The 23,971-nt window shown below is 43.9% G+C and overlaps 1 protein-coding gene across 8 annotated transcripts in view; it reads right to left on the reverse strand.

Moving 5' to 3' along the window:
• The window catches only part of RGS6 (regulator of G protein signaling 6), a 634,950-nt gene that overhangs the window by 98,349 nt on the left and 512,630 nt on the right, over positions 1-23,971 (reverse strand). For all 8 annotated transcript variants that reach the window (XM_039469182.2, XM_074393036.1, XM_074393035.1 and 5 more), the window contains exons 4-9: positions 17,525-17,575; positions 13,739-13,845; positions 12,439-12,490; positions 8,392-8,456; positions 4,485-4,561; positions 1,323-1,404 (exon numbers count right to left, since the gene is read on the reverse strand). In XM_039469182.2, coding sequence (XP_039325116.2) covers positions 1,323-1,404; positions 4,485-4,561; positions 8,392-8,456; positions 12,439-12,490; positions 13,739-13,845; positions 17,525-17,575 — 434 coding nt within the window. The remainder of the gene's footprint in view (positions 1-1,322; positions 1,405-4,484; positions 4,562-8,391; positions 8,457-12,438; positions 12,491-13,738; positions 13,846-17,524; positions 17,576-23,971) is intronic.

Consider the following 23,971-nt stretch of genomic DNA (forward strand, 5'->3'; position numbering starts at 1 on the left):
CTATGTAACACCATCAGGACCAACCTTTATCTTTTGCCATTACAGAAAATGAATAATTTTTTTTCCATTTTGCCATAATATGTGTTCCTCTTGGAGTTCTCATACGATATAGAAGACTTTGCCTCATAATCTAAGGATGATATGTAAAGGGTATAGTGCACAGTTTCTAAGTGAAAATTATTCACTTAGAATAATTTTCTAGTGAATGGCAAGACTACATCAGCAACAGCCTTTAAAAATTTTTTTACATACTTAATCATTTGAAAAAGACTCCATAATATCAGGATGAGTAGCTATTTATTTATTTTTTTGCTTTCAATCAAATTTTAAGAAGACAAATAGTTGATTCCCTTTTAGTTCCATTTCATGAGGAAAATGAAACATTTGCTTTAACAAAGTGAAATCAGAAATACAGTCAAACCTTGTCATCTACAAATTTTGCATTTCTGAATTTGCCTACTTGCTGAATTTCATTTGTAACCCCCTAATCCATAGTAGCCTGATGTGTGCGTTTCCCACTGAAATTGAACAAGGTGATGTCCTGCCTTTTTGTTTCAGGCCTGTCTATTTAGGGGTTATTTATTGCCAACTTTTCTGCGTTTTTGTGCTTTATGTTGGTGATTTTGCTGTTTAAAATGGCCCCAAGGTGCTGAAGTGCTGTCTGCTGTTCCCAAGCAAGAGGGCTCTGATGTGCTTTCGGAGGAAATAAACGTATTAGCTAAGCTTTGTGCAGGCATGAGCAATAGTGCTGTTGGCTATGAGTTTAATGTTAATGAATCGATGATATATATGACATAGGTATCTTTACACAGCAACACATTTAAAAGGTTATGTATTGATCCGCTGATAAAAATGTGGCCACAGGCCCACAGGGACCCAGCTTGGTAGTTCCCACAGGAGTGATGTGTGCTAATTCAGTGTTTGCAAAGACTTTATAGAACGTGGATAACAAGAATTAACTGTATTTGGCACAGAATAGTTTAAGATTGAGAGTTGAATGGCAGTGGAAATGGAAATTGTCGATTTGGGGAATGTCAACCTTTGGGGCCCAAAGGTCTTTTGGTGGAATTCTCATAGCTCCTCCATTTGCAATTCCATATTTTCATGGATGAAAAATTTTTTAAAGGTGGAATTTACAGATATTCCAGAAAATTTACTGAGATTATATAACCGAATGGCAAAAGCAATTCCACAAAGCGCAGTCATTTTCTTAAGAATGAGACACCTGGTGGCTAAAGACAGTCTCTTTTCCTTGTTGAGATGAAAATGAAAAAATTAAGAACAAAAAAAAAAATCTAGAGAACTGAGCAGAGCTTTCTCACCACAGGCCTGTGGACATCCCAAAAGGCTCGTTCTTGACTATCCAGAATTTTCCTTTCTGTCTTGTCCTTTTTCCGGTCAATCCTGAAAGAGTAAAGAGAGGAAGGAAATCAGAGGCTTTGTATTCCATTTTTCCCTCCGACACTTGCCCCAGCATTGGTTCCTGTTTTAGGAGCTAAGGGAAAACAAGGCTATTGGTACCTGTACAGTGCCTGCTCTCTGCAGACTGTGAAACAGGGACGTATACGTCCCTCTCGAAAACCTCAGAAATTCCACACATGGTAAGAGAACTTGTTTTAGGCTAGATTACAGATTGCCATATGTGTAATGAACATGGTGGCCTAAAGGGAAGAACAAGAATGCAGCTGCTCATCTGATGTATTGGGATTTGGATGATTAAGAACTGATTTATCGGCCGGGCATGGTGGCTCAAGCCTGTAATCCCAGCACTTTGGGAGGCCGAGGCGGGTGGATCACGAGGTCAAGAGATCAAGACCATCCTGGTCAACATGGTGAAACCCCATCTCTACTAAAAATACAAAAAAATTAGCTGGGCATGGCGGCACGTGCCTGTAATCCCAGCTACTCAGGAGGCTGAGGCAGGAGAATTGCCTGAACCCAGGAGACGGAGGTTGCGGTGAGCCGAGATCGCACCATTGCACTCCAGCCTGGGTAACAAGAGCGAAACTCCGTCTCAAAAAAAAAAAAAAAAAAAAGAACTGATTTATCCATTGGCATGCCCCTCTCATCAAAAAGGACACTGCATATACAAATTATAAGAAGGAGTAGAACCACCATCTTGCCAGTGTTCCATGTTCAAATTTGAAAGGTTGCTTTAGATTTAGAATCAGTAGAAAGAAATGTCTTTAAAACACGGCAATTACGTGTTTTATAAGTCTCTTACACCATCTGGCTTTCTTGAGGCAGTATAATGGCCCTAGAGTGAGACAAGATCCAGGAGGCAAATATCGCTGGCCTTAGCTGGGGGAGGCACAAATTGCAAGAGGGAAATTGCAGGTGACAAAGACAGAATCTTATTGTTCTGATCTGCAGCAAAGATAAGAGGCTTTTTCTTTTTCTTTTTCAAAAAAGCATGTATTACTTCATTTTATTTCTTCAAGTAAAGAGCAACTCAGATTAATTGCCGTGTAACTCCCGGTTCTTGGCTCTCTTGGGAACACTTTAGTTTTCTGGACTGAAATAAACCCATAATCACCCTGCATTTTTTGTAATAATTACTGTGTACTTAGATGGCCCACAATTATAATATAATCACAGAGTTAATAAAAAAAATTAATCGAGAAATACCATATGTTTATGAAGTAATAATTTCCCCTCTGTTTATAACTTGTGATGCTGCTTGATCCTGGAAGAACAAATCAGTGCTCCTCTTTGCTTTCCAGTGGCTTCTGAGTACACAGGCACAACTCTGCCTCAGCCCAGCAGAATCCCAGTCTCCATCCCACCTACTCTCCCACCTTCACCTCTTCAGGGCCACGCAGTGCCTGGTACCCGCCTACCCTGGGGGCTGCTGGGTGGTCAGGAGGTGGCTGGCATCATGGGCAGGAGAAGGGCAGAGACAGCGGGGGGAGGGTCACAGCAATGGCAGTTTGCAGGCCAGTGGACCAGATGGCCTCAGGCCATTCCCAGCTGTGACCATAGCTGTGATGGGTCTACACTCACACGGCCTGAGACCCAGCTCCGGGCCATGAGCTGCAACACCCCCCAGGGTGTTGAGGGTTTCTCTGAAGATCCAGGGGCTTCTCACATGTAAGTGGTACCCAGAGAAAACGTAGTCCCATTCTCCCATCTCAGCACCCCTCTCCTGTTTCTATCTCACTTCTCCTCTTAACCATCCTGGCTAACCTAGACACCATCCCTGGGAAGGACACGGGAAATCCAGGTCCAATCATTCTGTTTCCCAGAATTAAATGGATCTGGTTGAGAACCATGGGTTTGTGGAGTGGGGAACATATAGTACCCATTCCTCATGCTTCCTTAGAGAGGAAGAAATGTCCACTACATATCCAGGAGAAAAAAATATGGGAAAAACGCTTCCAACTTGTTTCTTCCTTTCATCTCTTACTCTTTGAGGAGGAAAAATAACTTAACTAATTGGTAGACTTGAAAGAAGAAACTGAGAAAGTTCAGGCTTTCCCTTTCTGGGCCCCCATCTGGGTCAGCCTGAGCTCAGGATAGCTGCTTTCTCTGTGTGCAGGAAACTTACAGGGGTCAGCTCTGCCCTGGTGGGTGGAGGTGGTGATGTAGGGGAGAGTAGGCCTATAGAGACACACCTCTGTCCAGGAAGAGCAAGTTTAATTTGCACCTGTGTCCACAGATCCGATGTCATGCCCTGTAATCTTGCTTCCCCCCCCCCCACCCCCGCCACCCAGAGTTTCACTCTTATTACCCAGGCTGGAGTGCAATGGCATGATCTTGGCTCACTGCAACCTCTGCCTCCTAGGTTCAAGCGATTCTCCAGCCTCAGCCTCCCAAGTAGCTTGGATTACAGGCATGCACTACCATGCCTGGATAATTTTGTATTTTTACTAGAGATGAGGTTTCTCCATGTTGGTCTCGAATTCCTGACCTTAGGTGATCTGCCCACCTTGGCCTCCCAAAGTGCTGGGATTACAGGCATGAGACACCATGGCCGGCCCGAATCTTGCTTTTAATTAATATAATAATCTTATATTTTAGACTCCAACTGTCTGACTTCTGTGCCTTATTTTTTTTATTGGTTCTAAACTCCTCTCCTAGGGAGAAGAAGACAGGGCTGCTTGTTCTTCCCAAAACTCATCCTGTTTTCTTGTGAAGACAAAATCTGCAGTCCAATGGGTAAAGTGGGATTTCAGCCTTTGAGCACAGAAAATACCCGGAAATTTCTTGGGGAAATAAGTACACCTTTTTATAACCAGCGTTTTACCTTTGGGAGGATCTCCCTTGCCTGCGGAAGCACACACTTCTGAAACTGCTTTAGAATAATATTGATTATGAAGATGAAACTTATCCATCCTGACCTTAATTTCTACTCAGTTGGTCTCATGTCAGATTAGAAATACTAGCGCCATCTGGAAACTTCACTTTGACAATCCCCCCTTCACACCATTTCCAAATTCCAGAGTCTTTTCCTCTCTGAAAAGGTCTCTGTTAAGTCCACCTACTTTACTTGTGCTTCTGCTTGCATAAAGATGAATTCCCACTTCCTTGCAAAGGCCCTCTGGAGTCTCGCTAAGTTTTCCTAATGAGAAATGAAAATCAACAAGAAGGCATTAATCATTGTAAATTAGCACATGGACACCTATGCTTATTATAAGTCAGCCATCAATTTTGGTTACTTCCAACAAAATAGCAAGACCTGCTTTGAATCCCCTGGACATGCATCCAATCTGACTTTGCACCAGACCCTGCTGTACAGAGCTGAACTATTAATACTCATTTACACACCCATGAAGTCTGAAGTCTCTATGGTTCACCGGATTCCTTTCTTCATATGTGTTTTACAAGAATGCAACTCACATAGCACTTGTTTCAAAGGTTGCTGAAAACAGGGAAAATTGTTTGTGGCTATTGGGGAATTAATGATGGGTCTTTGCCACCTGTTGGTATCTCCAGGAGCAAAACCAAGGCTGGATTTCTCAGGACTTGTCTTCCAGCTGGGAGCTGGAAAGGTCACGGGAAAGGAGAACGAAGGGGACCTGGTTTCATACTTTTTCTAATGTCAGGAGGATTCAAAAGTGGCCCAGGCTGGGTGCAGTGCCTCACACCAGTAATCCCAGTACTTTGGGAAGGCAAGGCAGGTGGATCACCTGAGGTCAGGGGTTTGAGACCAGCCTGGCCAACAGGATGAAACCCCACCTCTACCAAAATTATAAAAATTAGCTGGGCGTGGTGGCAGATGCCTGTAATCCCAGCTACTTGGGAGGCTGAGGCAGGAAAATCGCTTGAACCCGGGAGGTGGGGAGGCTGCAGTGAGCCAAGATCATGCCACTGCACTCCAGCCTGAGCAACAAGAGTGAAACTCTATCTCAAAAAAAAAAAAAAAAAAAAAGTGGCCCAAAGGGAGTGTCTGTTTGTGATGTGGATGCAAGAAAAAGCCAAAACAGAAAGAAAAGTCACTGAGGGTTGCCATTAGAGAAAAAGAAAAGTATTTTCTCTAAGTCTGTAGAGTTACCTCATGGAACACGAGGATAGATGGTGAGAAGGGGAGTTTGACAGGCACCCTAACGATCCCCCTAATTCTGATGAATGCAAGGCTGGAGCCCATATTATGCTACATATTTTCATAGAGCTCATGCCAACTCTAATTGATTGCCCTCATTAATGGGTTATTAATATAAAAGGAGCTTCAGTTGGAGAGTACCACACATGAGCTCACAGTTACTACCCAGGCTTAGTGCACGAGTATTTCTAAAAAACTGTCTTTTCGACTCTTCCATTGCTCATAGGAAACAAAACTGGTAATGTCTAAATGCCAATCAACTGTGACACAGTCATAGTATGAAATTCTAGGCAGCCATTAAACACAATAATGTAAGTTATAGTTACTGACATGGTAAGGGCCCCGAGACACCTCCAGTAGAATGGGGAAAGAGAAGCAGCTGACACAATAATGTTTGATAGGATTCTAATATGTTTTGTAGAGGAAAAAAAATGTCTGCATAGAAGAAACAGGTGGGGGAGAGTCACAGGTTATAGTCTCTCCTTTATTGTTTGAATTTTTGTTTTTGTAAAAATAATATGTAATCAGAAAATGTATAAAAACGTATTGCATTTTGGAAGCAACATGCTTTTTTGGATTCAAATCATTTTTGTGCCGAACTTCAACCTGAGAGCACATCCCATTGCCACATTGTTTACAAATCCCAGGAGAGGACATGAAGGGACAAGAGAAGAGACAAATCAATCAAATACAGCATGAGGTGATACTGTTTGGCTTCTGTATGAGACCTTTCCAAAAACATAGAAAATATGGGGAAGAGACACACAGGAGGGAAGGGTCCCAGGCTTCTGCAGTCTGGGCCTTTCCTCAAGGTTGTGTTAAGGAAGTAACATCATCATGTCAAAGCGACTTGCACTGGGTGTACAAAGAGTCCAACAGCAGTCTTTTGAAGGAGGGGTGATGTGACTGCTGAACGTTTGGGGTAGACAGGGGCATGACTGGGGCTCCCAGGATGTCCAGAGCACAGAACAACCAGGCCAAGGTTTGTCTGGAGAGATCATAATGTTCCAACATATGATCATCCGATAATGCAAACTCTAGCCAGGTCCTAAGGCTCTGGACAAACTGTTTCAGTGCTTCCTCCTCTTCTGCCCACCGAGCCCCATTCACAGGTCCATGATGCCAGCGGGATCAAAGAGGTGAAGGGCTGTGCGCAGATCCTGCTCTCCAATGGCATGCACGTTCTTACTTGGGCTGTAGAGAGGGGAGCAATGGCCCAGCTGGCTTGGTAGGCTGGGGAACATGAACCTAGGAGAGGTAAGGCCTGGCAGAGTAGGACCTCACACTTGTTTGGAAAGACCGAGGCAGTGAAAGCAGGAGGGTCTTTGGAGGTGGGTGGGTCTGAAGATGCCGTTAATGCAGGATTATCCAGGGAAGGATTCTCTGCTGCCCTTACTGTTGCCCCTCCTCCCACAGCTGCTGGCCCTTCAGTCATTCACGGCTCAGCAGCACATCCTCTGGAAGACATATAGGAAGAGGGAAGTGGAAGGTATAAGAAAGTTCAGCCAATTTCTCCTAGTCTCTGTGACCCATATAAAGTTCAGTTTGGGGGAAACATTTTGCAACAAAAAGTTAAAAAAATAAAATCAAATCTATGAGGTTTCAAGTGCTTTGGCTTCTGGGTTCTGCCAAATGGGAATGGACCCAAGCTTGGTGGTGGGGCCTCTAATTTTTGCAAGGAGCCCCATCTTATGAAGGAAGATGTAAGAGGAAGGTAAGAAAGCTGGGAAGTGATACCTCATGTGACATACATCTTATTTTCTGAAATGGAATTTTACCCTTAGATTCTGCCTCTATTACCAAGCACAGGAGAGTGGGTATAAAGATGCAATTTAAAATTTCAATTTAAGATATTATTACACAGTAAAGTTGACTTTCTTCCTTTTGTACAATTCTGTAAATTTTAACACATGTATAGATTCATGCAACCATTACCACAATCAGGATACAGAACAGTTCCATCACCTTCCAAAATTCCCCGACCCCATCTATAACCCTTAGCAATCAGTGATCTGCTTTTTATCATGATAGTTTATTCTTTTCAAGAATGTCCTATAAATGGAATGGCTGGTTTGAGATTGGTTTCTTTCATCCGACATAATGTCTTTGGCACTCATTTAAGTGGGCATGTGTATCAATAGTTCATTCCTTTTTACTGTAGAGTAGTATTCTATTGTATGGATGTACCACAGTTAGTTTAACCATTCACCCGTTAAAGTGCATCTGGGTTGTTTTCAGCTTTTGGTTACCACAGATAAAACTTGTATGAACATTAGTTTACAGGTTTTTGTGTGAATGAAGTGGGACTGCCTGGTTATATGGTAAATGTATGTCTAACTTTATAAGAAACTGCCAAACAATTTTCTAGAGTGGCTGTACCATTTTACATTACCACTAGCAATGAAGGAAAGTTACAGTTGTTCTCACCATCATCCTCGCCATCACTTGGTATGATCAATGCTTTTTATTTTGGCCATTCTAATATGTATGTAATGGTTTATCACCATGGATTTAATCTGCATTTCCTAAATGGCTAATAATGTTGAGCATCTTTTCATGGGATTATTTATCGTCCTGTGTCATCTTTAGTAAAATATCTTTTAAGTCATTTGCCTATTTTTGAGTTGCTTATCTTTTTATTGTTGAGCTTTAAGAGTTATTTATGTAAAAATACAACCTTATTGTGATGGCAAGAGAAGCTGAGAACAAAGGAGGAGAACTAGGAGATACTTCCACTGTGTGAAAGGGATGAAAAGGGAACAAAAGAAAAAACAATACAAGTTTAGACAGAACTGCAGATGTGATTTTGCTCTCTTCTCATATGTATCCTGGGAAATAATCATACTTACTGCTTCATAATCTGCCAGTTCCAGTCTTGCTTTATTCTGCATTGTCCTCTTACAAAGATAAATGGCTGAGGAAAGAAAAGAAACGACAACATGTACAAAACCAGCATCACAATGGAATCATAAACCCATCTGTCTATCTGTCCATCCATTCGCCCATGTAACCATCCATCCATCCATCCATCCATCCATCCATCCATCCATCCATCCATCCATGTATCCATCTATCCATCTATCCATTCAACCATCCACCCACCCATGCATCCATCCATCCATCTATCCACCTGCTCTTGCTAAATGCCCAGCACTGCCCTAGCTATGCACCCAGCATTGTCTTGGGAAAAATATGTTTTCTAAGTGGAAACAGAAGGCTATAAAAATGTCTTTACATTCTTGATGCACTTTAAAGATGCCAAAACAGGGAAGTTTATTTTAAAATGTGGTTGATTTAAGAAAGAAATGAAAACTATTTAACTCATAATCAAAGAGAAGACTTTGGTCTTACCTCACAAGGCTGTCAAATGAGTGGTCATTTGTGTATCTTACCTTTACATGAGGTGATTAAGGTATATATATGTCATTTTAAAAATTATTTTCTACTTACTAACTTTTCCAATGAACCAAGCAGCTATAGTGCTCCACTGTGTCTGATAAAGGGGTGTCTGATCTATCACAAAGTACTTCCTTCAGTCTCTTGGATCCCTGGCAGAATTAGGGGCAATCTCAGGCAGGAAGCTTGACATGTCACCAGCCACACTGGGCCAGGTCTTCATTACCTTTGAGCAGTGCAGGGCAGTGGAGGTGGCAGCTGCTTTGACAATGCTGCCCCAGACAGCATTTTGCACTGGCCAAACGTAAAATCAGAGAAAGCTAACCCAGATTTGGCTATGAGTTTTATGCAGGCAGAGTCACTCAAGAAATCTTTGGACATCCATGATATGTCCACATGTGACAGCGGGGTTGTGAAGTCAGGTATCATGCACAGAATGCAGAGCTGGGGCCACTCCTGATGGCCATGAGTCACAGGGTCACACACTACAAGCTCACTTCCCTGGCCTAAAGTCACACAACGAATCTGTTCACCACAACGACGGAGGTGGGAGGTGGCTGTTCTTGGCATAGAACTCTTGGGGCTTGTCCGCATCCCATAGTACCTTCGCCAGGGCTTGCTCTAACTTCCAACCCCAACTCTAGTGACCGCTGGTGACAACAGCCAGCCCTACAAAAGAGGGCACCTGGAAGAACTGTCTTAAGCTCAGATACTGGCTTTTCCTGAATATTTAATTCCTCACTGAAAAATGTCTGTTTCCTTGCCCTCACACCTGGCATCGCACCCTTACCTATGTCTCATCTCTCATGTAGATAAAGCCACTGCCATCTCAAGTTCACCATGTGTCACCACTACGAAAGTGGAACATGTTTAAAAATTGTATAAAGGGAACAGATTCATGGATTATATGTGCAGTTAAATTTCTTTAAAAATATTGAACTTATCAAATTTCAATGTGCTTAAGAAACTCACCCCTTTCTATACTTTCTGCCTTTACTTGCGACATCACCATTTACCTCAGTCTCCTAAACTGGGGAACCTATAACTCACTTATTTCTCTATCTTACTCATACTCTCTAATGACTTTTTAGAACACAGCATTTTAGCATTGGAAGTAACCTTGGCAACTATCAAGTACAGACCCCTCATTTACAGATGGGGAATCTAAAGGCACAGAGAAGTCAAGTGATGGACCCGAGGGCTAGTGATGGAATTGGAATTCGAATTGAGGCCCAGTGCAGAGTCTTCTCTGTGACATTCACTGATCCATTTGCTCATTCATTCACTCATTAAAAAATGTACTGAGTGTCTCCTACAGGCCAAGTACAGTTTTCGGTGCTGGGAAAATCACGATTGTAGCAGCTACTGCTTCCATTGAGGCCAGTGTCAGGGACTATCTGGCTAAATCACAGCCCTTACTTAATCCTCCACAGCCCACTTACTAAATCACCATAATAACCCTATAAGGTGGGTTCTGTTATTACCCCCTTCTTATAGATGGATCAATTTTTTCCCAAGTCAGAAAAAAACTTGGGAAAGTTTGTTCATTGTTGGGTACCCACAATAGCTCCCCCAGAGTGCTGAATCCATTCTAAACGTCTCTCCTTGACTGCCAAGACCTATTTATAAACCTGCCCCTCCAGAGCTCTTCAGCCTTCTCAATCATTTATCACATAAAACCTTTGAATACTCAAGCCAGATCCTCACCACACCTTTCTTCCCTGCATCCTGCTGCCTCTCCAAGCCTGGAATGCCTGGGGGGAAAGGCTGTTACTTACTTAAATCTCCGACATAGAATCGGACAGAGTAGGGACCAGTAAATGTTTGTTGATTGGATAAAAATCTATGGGATACTTCATCAGTCCAAATCATACTATATTTAATTCTTAGCTTCAGTTTCCCAACCTTCCTGGTGACAGGGCCACGTCAGTAGTAATGACATCAACTAGCATCCCAGTGGCAATAATACCAACCCCACCCCAGTAGCGATACCAACCACCACCCCATATTAACTCGGTGAACCTTACATGCATTTTATTTCTTCCTAACAAAACAACACTAGAAGACAAGTGCCATTATTGCTCCAATTTTAATATGAGGTCTCTGCGGCACAGAGAGGTTAAGAAATTTGCCAAGATCACCCAGCTAGTGGAACTGGTGGATCCTGGGGCTCACTGTGCTGGATTCTCTCTTGGTAAATACATCCTGATTTTCTAACTAAACTGCTTTGGAGATCCTGGGGAGTGCCTGTTTTTCTTTGTTTTAGAGACAGGTCTTGCTCTGTCACCCAGGCTGGAGTGCAGTGGCACAATCATAGCTCACTGCAGCCTTGAGCTCCTAGGCTCAAGTGATCCTCCCATTTCAGCCTCCCGAGTCACTGGGATTACAGGCATGCCTGGCCCCTGGTGAATACTTCTGCACCCTGAACCCTGATTTCTTCCTCTGATTTGCCATAGAGGCACAGGAATTTAAAATTATTTTTCTTTAATGAGAGCCTCAAACAAACTGTTATTTCTATCCCTGTTCATGATGCCAATTAAAATTATAAAATGAGGAATGCCTGCAGACACACGGAAATGATGTCTTTAGTCCTCGGCGTCAGAGAGCCTAAGCTTTAGTGAAGTAAATAGTTGAATCTTACTTGGGCCCAGGTATCTGGTCTTACCATCCTCTCACCCTCTCCACTGCTTGGAAAAACACTGGTTTTCACTCTCACAAGGGCACACGCTACTGCATGGAATCGAGCTATAATTATTCGAATTCCAAGTTGGGCTTTCATGAGCAGTCTTTTCAGCCCCAGAAGCACTTGTTTTGTGAGCGGTCAAATGCAGCTCTCGCTTGCAGCCAGAAGCCTTCCTGGATTCATTCACTTATCACATCAGTTACAGTGTGGCAGTGTCAAAGGGCCCACAGTGGTGCCTGTGGGTAGCCAAGCAGACAGCCCCAGGGCCTGCCCTTCTTCACGACTGACGACTGGACTCCCAACTTCACCTACTCTTTCTTTTCCTAGTCCAGGGTGACTTCTGTATGTCCCTCCCTGGTCCCTCTCCCTTTTCCCCTAAATTGCAACTATCAAGAACACCAAAAGGTTCTTAGTAAGTTTTGACACGTCTGTGAGAACAGAAAGGGCCAGAAGGAGGTAGCCCCTTGATCCAGCCCTCCCTGAAGCCCCCTAACCCTGGAAAGCACAATTAAAAGTCACCATCCCATAGTGTTGCTGTGGGATCCTGGTTCTCCATGGGCCCTAGATGAACATTCTGACCACCCTTGATAAGATTTTTCTTCCCTCTCCTGCTTCCCCTCCAAGGACTACATCTTTCAGTGAGCTGGGCCTTCCTCTGTTACGTGGAACAGGATGTTTGTTATATAGCAACAATATGAGAAAGGACTAAGCAGAGAGGACCCTCCTCCCCATGTACCGCAGTTGCCCAGACACCAGGCATTTGTCTTCTGCACACCCAGAAGTGACACACAGTGTGGGCTGTGGCTTCAGTTCTCACCATAGTCAGTGTTTTCAGGTTCCCAGCAGTTTGAAGGCCAGAAGTACGGAGCCTGTGAAGAAGCATGGGTATGAGGGCTCAGAGGCGTGCCATGCTACTCTTCCCTCCCACACCCAGGGAGGAGCCTCCGTCGGGGCAGGCTCTCCCCCATCTCCTTGCTGATGCTACCCAGCAATGCTCCCCTTTTCATTAATGCAGCTGAGGTGAGTCAACCTTTTAATCTAAGCATTGAGAGGCAAAATCTAAGACAAGCAAAACAAATGCAAAATTGAGAAGTTTTGTTCACAGGGGAATATATTCCTATCCTGAGACAACAAAAGTCTAAGTACAAAAGCCAACCTGGCACAACGTACTGGGTACCCAAACCTAAGTTCCTTTTCTCACTCGATCCTTGTCTGAAGGACTCTTCCCCAGACACTTCCGTTAGACCTTGACTCAAGCCCCTATCCTCTGCCCTCATTCCCTCTGGGGAAGGATCTGGGAGAAGGAGTGTAAAATGGGTGGGGAGAATGATTAGGTAGCAAACAGAAACTTTACTCGGGGAAGGTGGCCTGAGACAATAGAAAGATCAAGGTCTGTGCTATCAGGCTCACTTCGGTTCATATGAAGGCTGCCTCCTGCATTTACTAAATGCCACTTCAATTCTTTGAGCACTTCAGCTTTCTCATCTGTAAACTGGGTGATATTTACCCACTAAAGTGTGCTCTTCAGAATAAATGAGGAAATCTATACAAAGTGTCTGCCATGGTCTGAACGTCTGTGTCCTCTTCAAATTCATATGTTGAAATCCTAATCCCCCAGGTGATGGTATTGGGAGGTGGGGCCTTTGAAGCTCTCACAGATGAGATTAGTGCCCTTATAAAAGAAGCCTGATAGAAGCCCCAGGTCCTGTCTGCCATGTGGGGTTACAACTAGAAGGTGTCATCTGTGAACCAGACAGCAGGCTCTCACCAGACACTGAGTGTGCCAGCACCTTGATCTTGGACTTGCCAGCCTCCAGAACCGTGAAAAGTACATTTCTGTTTTTTATAAGATACCCAGTTTATGGTATTTCGTTGCAACAGCACGAATGGACTAAGACAGTGCCCAGGGAACGGTAGGCTCTCAATGACAGCCTTTTACTATTCTTCAAGTGGGTCACCCAATCACCCAGACAAAAGTCCTCTTGGCTTTCCCAGAGCTGATGAGGCGTGAGGGTTACTCCCTCAAATATCCCTTCGGTTTTCTTTGTAGTTCTAATCTGAGATAAAATGAAGTTGAGAAGAAACGATTCTTGAGGAGAGGGAGCCAGAAGGCTTACCTGGAAACGATAAAAGGTGCCATCATCCTTCATGGTGAGAACGTGGTCTGAGATTGGGAAGATGTAACCCTGGGCAGCGATAAGGCTTCCCAAGTGTATTGCTTCAACTGTCAGAACAGAGCACAGGGAGAGAAGGAATTAGGAAGCAGATTATTCAGCTGAAAATTAAGCTGGGAGATCAGAAGTCAACTGTCATCACCCCCACAGGACTGTGCTGATGATATGATTGCCCTTGCTCAGTGTGGGGGTGAGGAGGGGCATGCCAATGGCTGGAAAGGGCCACTATATGTCTGGGACTTGTCTGAACCCCACCTCTGAGAGTCTAACATTGCTTAACCTTTCCCCACTTTGACCTTCAGAAGAAAGTCTGGCTTCAGGGTCAGGGGCATAAGTTTTGGCATAGATGAACCTGTATTTAACTAAGTGAGATATTTCACGTAAAGTGATTAGCAGTGTCCATTACAGGTCAAATACTCCGGAAGTGCTGGCAGCTCTGATTCATATACTTAGTTTGATCATCCCCAGCAGTAAGAATGCAGCCTCACTGCCCATAGAGACAAAGGAGTCCCACTGCGTTTCCCAACATGACAGTCACATCAGGGATGAGAAGGGTGTTACCCTTCTCTTATGGACAGACAGGAAAACCTCACTTCCTCGGAAAGTTAGAGGAAGGATACTGAAGTGAGCAGTGACAGAGGGAGGCTGACCTGGTAGAAATACTTCTGTTTTTGCCACAATCAACCTGTTCCTTTGTTCCTTTAGCACCAGACATAAATAGATGCACATAGAAAGCTGAGAATATAGGCCTGGCACGATGGCTCATGCCTGTAATCCCAGTAACTCTGGGAGGCCGAGGCGGACGGATTACTTGAGCTCAGGAGTTTGAGACCAGCCTGAGCAACATAGTGAAACCCTGTCTCGATTAAAAAAAAAAAAAAGTTAAGAATTTAGATTTATCCTGAGGAGAGCTAAGAAAAAAATAACAAACCTCAATGCTTCTACCATACACAATAATCTTTCACTAATCCAAAAGTACTGTTACAGGTTTTGAAACTAATTTTTGGACATGGAAATTGCTGACATGCTCAGGGAGTCTCTAGCAATTATTAATTGCATGAGCTCTGAATTTTTAAGAGTAATTCGTTTTGTCTTTACTTGCAAACTTTTCAAGAAGTTGAATATGATGCAATGTTTTGCTTATTAAGAACCCATTCTCCTTTGAAAGAAACATACATGTAACCGGTGGAATGAGAATGAGCAAAGTTTTAATTTACTTACTTAGTGATGACCAATTTGCTTTTTTGAAGAGGCAGGCCTCACTCTGTCACCCAGGCTGGAGTGCAGTGGTGCAATCATAGCTCATTGCCGCCTTGAAATCCTGGGGTCAAGTAGGTGGAACCACAGGCACATGCCACCACACCTATCTCATTTTTTTATTTTTAAATTTTTTGTAGAGATAGGGTCTCGCCATCTTGCTCAGCCTGGTCTTGAATTCCTGGGCTCAAGCAATCCTCCCAGCTCAGCCTCCCAAAGTGATGTGATTACAGGCATGAACTACCGTGTCTGGCCAGTTTGCTCTTTAAAGTCTATATGCTTCAAGAATCATGAGTCCAGCTAGAAGTTTCAGCAGCAGCAGCTGCTCCTTCCCCAGGGAAGGAAGAACAAAATCCAGTAGGAAGGTGACTTTCATGCCCCCAGTCTTGGAGCTGAGACTCTAACTTCATTTTCTGAGCAAAAACGTATTTGCCTCGACGTTGGCCAATGGGGCCAGGTGTGATGGCTCACACCTGTCATCCCAGCACTGTGGGAGGCCGAAGCAGAAGAACTATTTGAGGTCAGGAGTTCAACACCAGCCTGGACAACACAGTGAGATCTCTATCTCTACAAAAAACAAAAAATTAACTGAGTGTGGTGGTACACGCCTGTAGCCCCAGCTATTCAGGAGGCCGAGGTGGAAGATAGTTTGGGTCAAGGTCAAGGCTGCAGTGAGCATGACAGGACCACTGCACTCTAGCCTGGGTGACAGAGCAAGACCCTGTCTCAAAAACTAAAAAATAACAGAAAACTGGCTGATGGGGAAAAAGAAAGGAGAGAGGGGCAGATGCTGGATCTGCCCATTTCCCAAGGCCTTGGTTTGCTTCAACTCTCCGCTTCTATTCCCAGCTGGCAAAGTGTTCTTAGCTCCTCCTCAGCCACTTTGCAGAAGCCCAAACAGGACCCAATACCACAGTGTCTTCCCAAGGGCATCGGAGTGTAATGGATCGTCATAGAAATAACTCTCATCATTCAGGACCCTTCACAGAAGCTTCTCAAACCAGGGCCAGAGGATTCCTGAAGCTCATTTTCACATACAGCTAGCCAATTTAGGTTTCTCATAACAGTAATAATAAAATACATGTCAGAACTGCAATGATTATTTTTTTGGGGGGTGGGGGGAAGGGTAAAGAAGCCAGTGCTCTTGGAAGAGAAAATGAGGCCATGAGGAAACATGTTTAGGATTATAATCACAGGAAACACTGACTTTAAATAAATGCAACTAAACAGGTAAACACTGATCCGGTCCAGACTTTCCAAGTGGACACTCAGAAGCCCAGGCTGCATCACAGATAACACATATGGGGGTTGCTTGGGGTTCTATCCCTTACAAAGGGTTGGCATGTATAGTTTTCTCCCTGTGAATCAAGAACTTGACTAGAATTCAGAATATTCACGAGTTATGAGAGTAGCCAGTAATCAAGTGGGTAAAAAGACTCAGGTCACTTCTGTGAATGATCCGCTTTTCTGGCACTCAGAGTTCTAACGACTATATATAATTAAACTGTACAGAAACTGTATCGTTTTACAGTCAACAGGTTAGAAATGTTTCGTTAAAATACAGGAATGCCAAGCTGACACACTGATTCCAGCGAGGAATCACGGCTGAAAGTCACAGAGCGAGAATGGGCACTTGAAAACCATCTTCAAAAAGCATTGTGGTTCAGGGTCATTTAATTTGGGGCAGATAAGTCCAATCATGCCAATGTCCATTAAGAACATCAGAGTGAATTAGTGGATCTTTATAAATGTGACCTTCAGGCATCAAGAATACTCAGGTAATCAAGGCAAAGGAGTATGTAATACATTCAGAAAAGTATTAACTAACAGCACATGGGAATCAGCTTTACTTACCTTGAATTTTTATTTTTCTGGAACACCCCCCCACCACATTTCCTAATTACACTGTGAAAATAAATTTCACTGCTTATTTTCTGGTGGGAGGACAGATTTGGAAATTGTTTTATTGGCCAGGGTTTTGCTGTTGTTTTCCTGGTAAGGCCTTCCTAATTGAAATGCGCAATTAAAGTTGAAAAAAAAAAATCATTCCTTCACTTCTTGCAGAAGCAGAAAACAGAGGGAGTCTCGGCTAATAATTAAACATCTTAATTGTGGATCAGGCAATCTAATTTGAAGAGCTGGCTTTGGAAGGCAGGCTGTTCAGTGGCAGTGCTACAACTTATCTTTAATTGCTGCAGCTAACGAGAATTCAACTCATTGCACATGTTATTGTATTGGGCTCTTTGGCATTCTAAATAGTTGCTCATTTCCTCAAAGCATGATTTAAATTTAAAGATAAATATTCAGTGGAGAAAATAAATTAATTTTATTTGTAAATAGTGTGATTCCACATCTTGGAATTCACATTTACAAGCCCAGTTCTCAGGAGGGTAGGAGGATCTAGTTTGGAACTTGGTTATGGGATGTTTACTGATACCAGGGTAGATGAGGGCAGGGTCAAAGGTCAAGTACCTGGGTCCTCAATGGAAAGGTTCTTCATAAGCCACTGCACAATGTCAGTACCTGCAACGATAAAGCAATTTCGGCTGAAGACCTCATGAATGTTTAACGCTGTGGCAGAAGAAACATATTTACCTAAGAGAATCCTAATTCCAACTAGTACACACTGTAGAGCGGGATAATACGGATGCTTTTCTGTCCTAAGCAACCCTTTCCGGTTTTCAGGACACTTCCATAGTTACAATTCTATTCTCGTCCAAAAAACACTCACTTCTGATGATGCAGGAGGAGCTTACATTCACATTTCTAGAAAGTGTCTATAGAGGACTTCCCAGAGACAGGCTAGGTGGAACTTTATCATGCCTGGCCCCCAGACCATTTCTTGAAGAAGGAGGCCTCTTCAGCTTCCTGCTGTCACTGACGAGGGCTCACCAACACAGGTGACCTCATAGGCTCTTGCAAAACTCTCATCTCTTCTGGCATAGGCCTATCCTGAAGGCATGTGTCCCTGAAAGCATGTGTCCCTGCGTTGGTGGCAGAAACGTCTATGTATTCACCAAAATCTCTCTCCTCACTGTGCCACGGCTAGATTACATTTCCAGACTTCCCTGCACTTAGGCATGGACTGAGTTCTGCCAATTGAATGTGGGTAGAAATGACCTATGCCACTTCCAGACCTGAAAAAAAAACTCCTACATGGCTCTGCAGAGCTCTGCCCCTTTCAATCACATTCCCTGGCTGGATGTGGGGGACTCCAAAGATCTGGGGCAATGCAGAGCCATAATAAGGAGGGAGCTATGGTTCCAGCCACTGACATTAAGCCCATGTGGGGCTCTGACTTTACTGAGGAATACACTCTGTTGCGTGAAGCCCCTGAAATTTGGGGCTTCGCTGTTTTGGTATCTAGTATTACCTTAACAAATGTAAATCTTAAAAGTCCGAAGGCACTTTTAAGTTGAACTTGTATAATTTGGAGGAAATTGACGCATGGGCACATGTGTACATGCACATACACACACGTGCTCTCTCTAAGAATGTGAATGAACAAGAGTATTTTTGATCAGAAGTTTAACTCACAGATGCCATTCGTGAGCGTCTACTACTCCAACTCTAGCCAATACATGAGTCCCATCCACAACACCCTAGAGAAGAGGTGTTGTAACCTGTGTTTAGAAGCCCTAGTACCTGGGAAGTCACAAATTCCCCCTACCCAGCCTGACCCAGTTAAATCAGCCTTGATTTATCTGAACAGAAACTTGCTGCTCTGACTTCCTCACTTTGGCCTCAGTTTTGCTCTTTGATGAAGGAAAACCAAACCCTGTCCTAACCACTCTGTGTGACAACCCTTCAGCTATTTGGACAGCCTTGCGGGGTACCAGTGACATCCTCCCTCCAAATGCAACAAGCCTGGGTCCCCTCAGCTGCTACCTTGCAGGGCACGGCCTGAAGGTCCTCACCATATGTTCCCAATCCTCTGAATATGCTCTCTTTTGTCTGCCTCTCTTTGAAAATGTGGCCTGCAAACAACATTCTGAGAGCAGCACTGTAGAGGAGTCCAGTTTTCTGGAAGGTTCTGAATTTCTGGTCAATCCACAATTTGCTACCCCAAAATCTCACTTTAAACCAGTGCAGAATATCGAAGGTGTAGCATTGTCACTTCTGAATTGTTTGGTGGAAAACAGCCCGTAAGGGGAGATGTTTCTAGATATCAGAGTCCTACCCTGGGTCTGAGGCTTTGGTACGAGGGAGGGGATGGGCCAAGAACTCTCCTGGGCTGGATTCCTGGTTGAAGGCCTGGGGATCCGGCAGAGGGGTTTCGTGAGCATTGCCCAGAAAGCAGATTTCTTGGATACATGACTGGTGGCCAGAAGGGGGTCTGGTGCAGGACAGAACGCCTGGACATTTTGTTTCCCTCTGGCTCCATGGCAGGTGATGTAACCCTGAACAGTGGAACTGCCAGGGCCATCTTCATCCTCCTGGCTCTCTCTCTGCTGACACAGCCTTGCAATTTTGCAACGTCCCTGCGCCAGCCTCAAAGGCAGGATTTCTAGGCTTCTCCTCACTCTTGTTGCTCACAGATGGCCGTGAGTTAAACTTCGGATGAAAATTATTAATTCACATTCTTAGAAAGACAAAGAGCGAGAAAGTGAGTGTGTGTGTGTGTGTGTGTGTGTGTGCGCGCGTGCATGTACATGTGCCCGTGTGTCAATTTCCTCCAAATTATACAAGTTCAACATTTGTCCCAGGAAATGAAGAACAAAGCAGACATCAAAAAAGAACTGTAGTCTCAAGCTGGGGTACGGGAGAGACTCTAATCTGTTTTTTCCTCAAAAGAAAATAGTTCTGGCCAGGCACAGAGGCTCATGCCTGTAATCCCAACACTTTGGGAGGCCGAGGTGGGCAGATCATGAGGTCAGGAGATCAAGACCATCCTGACCAACGTGATGAAACTTCGTCTCTACTAAAATATAAAACATTAGTCATGCGTGGTGACGGGCGCCTGTAGTCTCAGCTACTCGGGAGGCTGAGGCAGAGGCATCGCTTGAACCCGGGAGGCGGAGGTTGCAGTGAGCCGAGACGGTGCCACTGCACTCCAGTCTGGAGACACAGCGAGACTCTCTCTCTCAAAAAAAAAAAAAAAAAAAAAAAAAAAAAAAAAAAAAAGAAAAAAAAAAAAGAAAAACAAAAAGAAAGAAAGAAAAATAGTTCTAGTTCTTTTTTTGTGGGTTGCCTAGAAACTGCGAGGACTCCTGCATTAGCCGAGCTCTCCCCCAGGCCGGCGGATTATCTTTCTGCTGAGCTTGCCGAACCATTATTTATCACCTGCCAAGATTGATTACTCACCCTGGGACAATGACAGCCCTTCCTTTCCCCTGTTAATTACTGTCATCATTAATATCCATGTCACTAATCAGTATTCACTCGCATTGAAACTCCTTCCTTGCTATCATATCCGCCCCCCCTCCCCCGCCACCCCAACCCTCGGCTCAGCATCATTGTCTGGGTTTCCGCCCCCTTTTGGCTCCCTGCGCTCAGTCTTTGGCCTAATTGTTCTCCCCGGTCCACCAGGCCCTGGTTTGCATTTACAGAGCCGAAGGATCACATTTAAGCACTTTTGTTTCTAAAGAAGGGAAAGTCACAAAAACCTACTTCCTTTTCTCCCTAGCCCCATGGAGACCACAGGGCGGGGTTTCTTTTCCCTGGTTCAGCCACCGTGACAGCTGCTATTTCGGCTGGGGGCTGATCCGAGCTCAGGCCCAGGCAAGGGCTGAGCTGCTGCCCCTGGCTGCCTGGGACACTGCATTCCATCTGCAATGCCATCCACCCCGCCACCATCCCTTCCCTGCCACGACACTGCCTGGTAGACTTCATTTCGGCGCAAGCAACGACACCTAGAGACGGGGATGCGCTCACTCTCATGGGCATCGGGTATTGCGGGCTTCCGTGGACCATCCCAGGAGCGGCCACGCCTCCAGCCTGTGGCAGGAAGTAAACCACTGTGTGTTCAGCCCCATGAAATACACCAGAAGGCACAAGAAAGGGAAATGTGTCTTAATATCGCATCCTTTAAAACATTTACAGTTATTACAGTATAGCATCTGACAAGAGCAGTCCAAACATCCAAACCACCAGCAGGAGAAAGCATTTCCATTCTTTTTTCACTTTGCTTTCTTGCTTCTTTCCTTCCTTCCCACAGACCCATGATCATTCTTTCCTTCCTGTTCTAATGAGAATTTGTAGCTGATTCCTTTTCTGTTCTATCTAAAATTAATTGTTGCCTTGTTATCGCGCTTCGTTTCTGGGTCTTATCTTAGTCAAGCCGCTTTGCCAAGGACTTAAAGCCAATATAACAACATCACAACTGCTATGTTAAAACAACAAAACAAATGAAGGACGGCCACCCTTTAATCCCACAGATCCTAAAACACTGTCTGTAAGCTTTCTTTTTGAGGCTGATTTATCAATATATATTCCAGGGATATCCATGAAATACACCAGAAGGCACCCAAAACACCTCTCCGTTGCATCCGTGTTTTATTAGTGTATTTAAGGATATATTTATGATATGTAGTTATGGGTTATGTTTCTATATGCGTTATATGTATTTCAATTATGTCTTTTATATCTAAAATCATGTTTATTAGATGACTGGGAACAAACCAAAAGGCCTCTAATAGGGGATTGAAGAAATTATGGCTCATTCATGCAATAAATATTTATTAAACATCTACAGTGGAAAAGCATCTTCAGAACAGGGTGTACTGTAAAATATTTATGTTCTATTAGTTATATATGTCTCTATATAAATATGGAGTTGAAAAATTCTGGATGTAGCAATTCCAATTGTTAACTTTAAGTTATTTTGGGGAGAGAGGAGGCATCGAGTAGTGGAAAATTTCTAATCTTTAGATTTCTGTATTATTTGAAGTTCACAGAACATTCGTACAATACTTTCACACTAGAAAAATAATTTTTTATTTTAAAAAGCAGAGAGAGAAGAGTTGGCCTCTGAGGCCAAAGTGGAGAGGGTATGGGTAACTTTGGATGGCCTCTGGTGATCCTCACGCCCTGGGCACTTCCTGCTCTCTGGGGAAAAGGCCAGGAGACTCAAGCTGTCTTTTTCCTGAGGGGTAAACAGTGGGAGGCTCAACAGTGTGCCTCCAATTGGCCACTCTCTGGCCATCTGCCTCTCCGGGAATAGCCGTTTACAGACTCTGACAGGGCTGTCCACCCAGAGCCCTGGCCTAAGGGTGACAACCTGCACCTCCCCGCTGTGTTTGTTAGTTTATTTACTCACTTAGAGTAAGACGCAGTCATTTGTTCCTGGTGACGTTCCATGCTGAATCAGCTCCATTGAGTAAGCTGGTAAGGGGTTTCTGTTTCTGGTTTCACGCAGACATAAAATTCAGGGCATTGTCTTCAGGTGTTTTAAGCTCCTCTAACTGTAGCATTTGACCCAGACACCTTCCTCCCATGAATGTGTCAGAACCCCAGGGGATCCTAGTGTGAAACACTCCCCCAACTCTTCCCAAAGCATTCTATCAATCCGAGCCCAGATCAGATGACGCAAAGTGGATAAAAAGACTGGTTCCCATCACCTGCCAATTTCCAGTTCCTTGAAACCTGGTGGATGATACAGTACATCATAGCACTGATCAACGAAGCAATCCGTACTTTAATTATCAATCTTGACTGCTGGGGAAAGACACTTTCTTTTGAGTAAAATGTTTCTGAAGCCCTATGAATGATCGGATGGTTCCTGCCATGAGTGGACTCACCGTACTCCCCAGTCAAGATTATGACTCAATCCACTTGGATTTTCACATTCCTACCAGGCCTCTGCTGCACCTCTGGGTGGGGAGGGCAGCTTCCTGCCACCTTATCACATAGATGTCATGTGCAGGCCAAAGCTTATGAAGAGGGAGTGACATTTCCTGAGTGCCCATGGTGTACCAGGCCAGAGCTGGGCACTTGACCCTGTTATCACATGCCATCTTGACAACAATCGTGTCCAATATGATAATTATTGTATCCATTTAAAAGATTAGGCCCAGAGAGGCTCAGGGCCACACACTAGTGCCTATTTAGAGCCAAGGTTAGAATCCATGCAATTTCATGCCAGATGTTATTTCCACGATACCATTCTGTGTTTCTTAACTCTGAATAACTTTCCAAATAGTACAAATAAAAACAATTAGAAAACTGATATTCTGTATTCAGTTTTTTTTTTTTTCTGAAACAGAGGCATTAATTTAGTGATAATAATAATTGGTACTATTATTAGCTATTCAACTAATAATTTATTGAGCACTTTCTATATCCAGGCTTTGGAATAATCCTACTCTACTAATCCTACGTGGTAAATAGCTTATTATTATAGCCATTTTGCAAACGAACGGAAGATATTCTAAGCAGGGCAATCTCGACAGTCTCAGGCCTTTCTTTTATGCCTTAGTTGAAAAAAAAATGCAACCGTCAGCTAGCAGAGAAAGCTTAACTCCGAGGAAATGTTAAACTGGGCTTGGGAGGGTGAGCACAGTGAGTAGCTGGCAGTAGGCGGAAGAGAACACAGCTGGGAGAAATGGAGTGATGACAAGTTCAGTGTCATTTTCAAGTAGTATTGTTTGGTCAATGGGATTGAGTTTTTCCAAGGAAAAGCGTGGGAAATTTCGCACTCACTTGCTCAGCAAGCATATGAAACAACAAGGCGCAGTGTTTATAAAGTCAGACACACTTGAGAGCAACTCATGGTACATCACTTACAAACCGTGGGAACCTGGGAAGGTCCCTTACCCACCACCTGCCCTGATTTCTATTTCTTCGTATGTCAACTAGGGGAAGTACTATCTAGTTAAGAATAAGACCAGGTATACAAAACCCTCTTCACCATGCCTAGTTTACGGTTTTGCTGAAATGGCCTAGTTGTTAGCAAGCCATTTGCTGGCCCTGTGCCTTTAT

The sequence above is a fragment of the Saimiri boliviensis genome, chromosome 2 (genome assembly GCF_048565385.1).
Source record: "Saimiri boliviensis isolate mSaiBol1 chromosome 2, mSaiBol1.pri, whole genome shotgun sequence".
NCBI lineage: Eukaryota > Metazoa > Chordata > Mammalia > Primates > Cebidae > Saimiri > Saimiri boliviensis.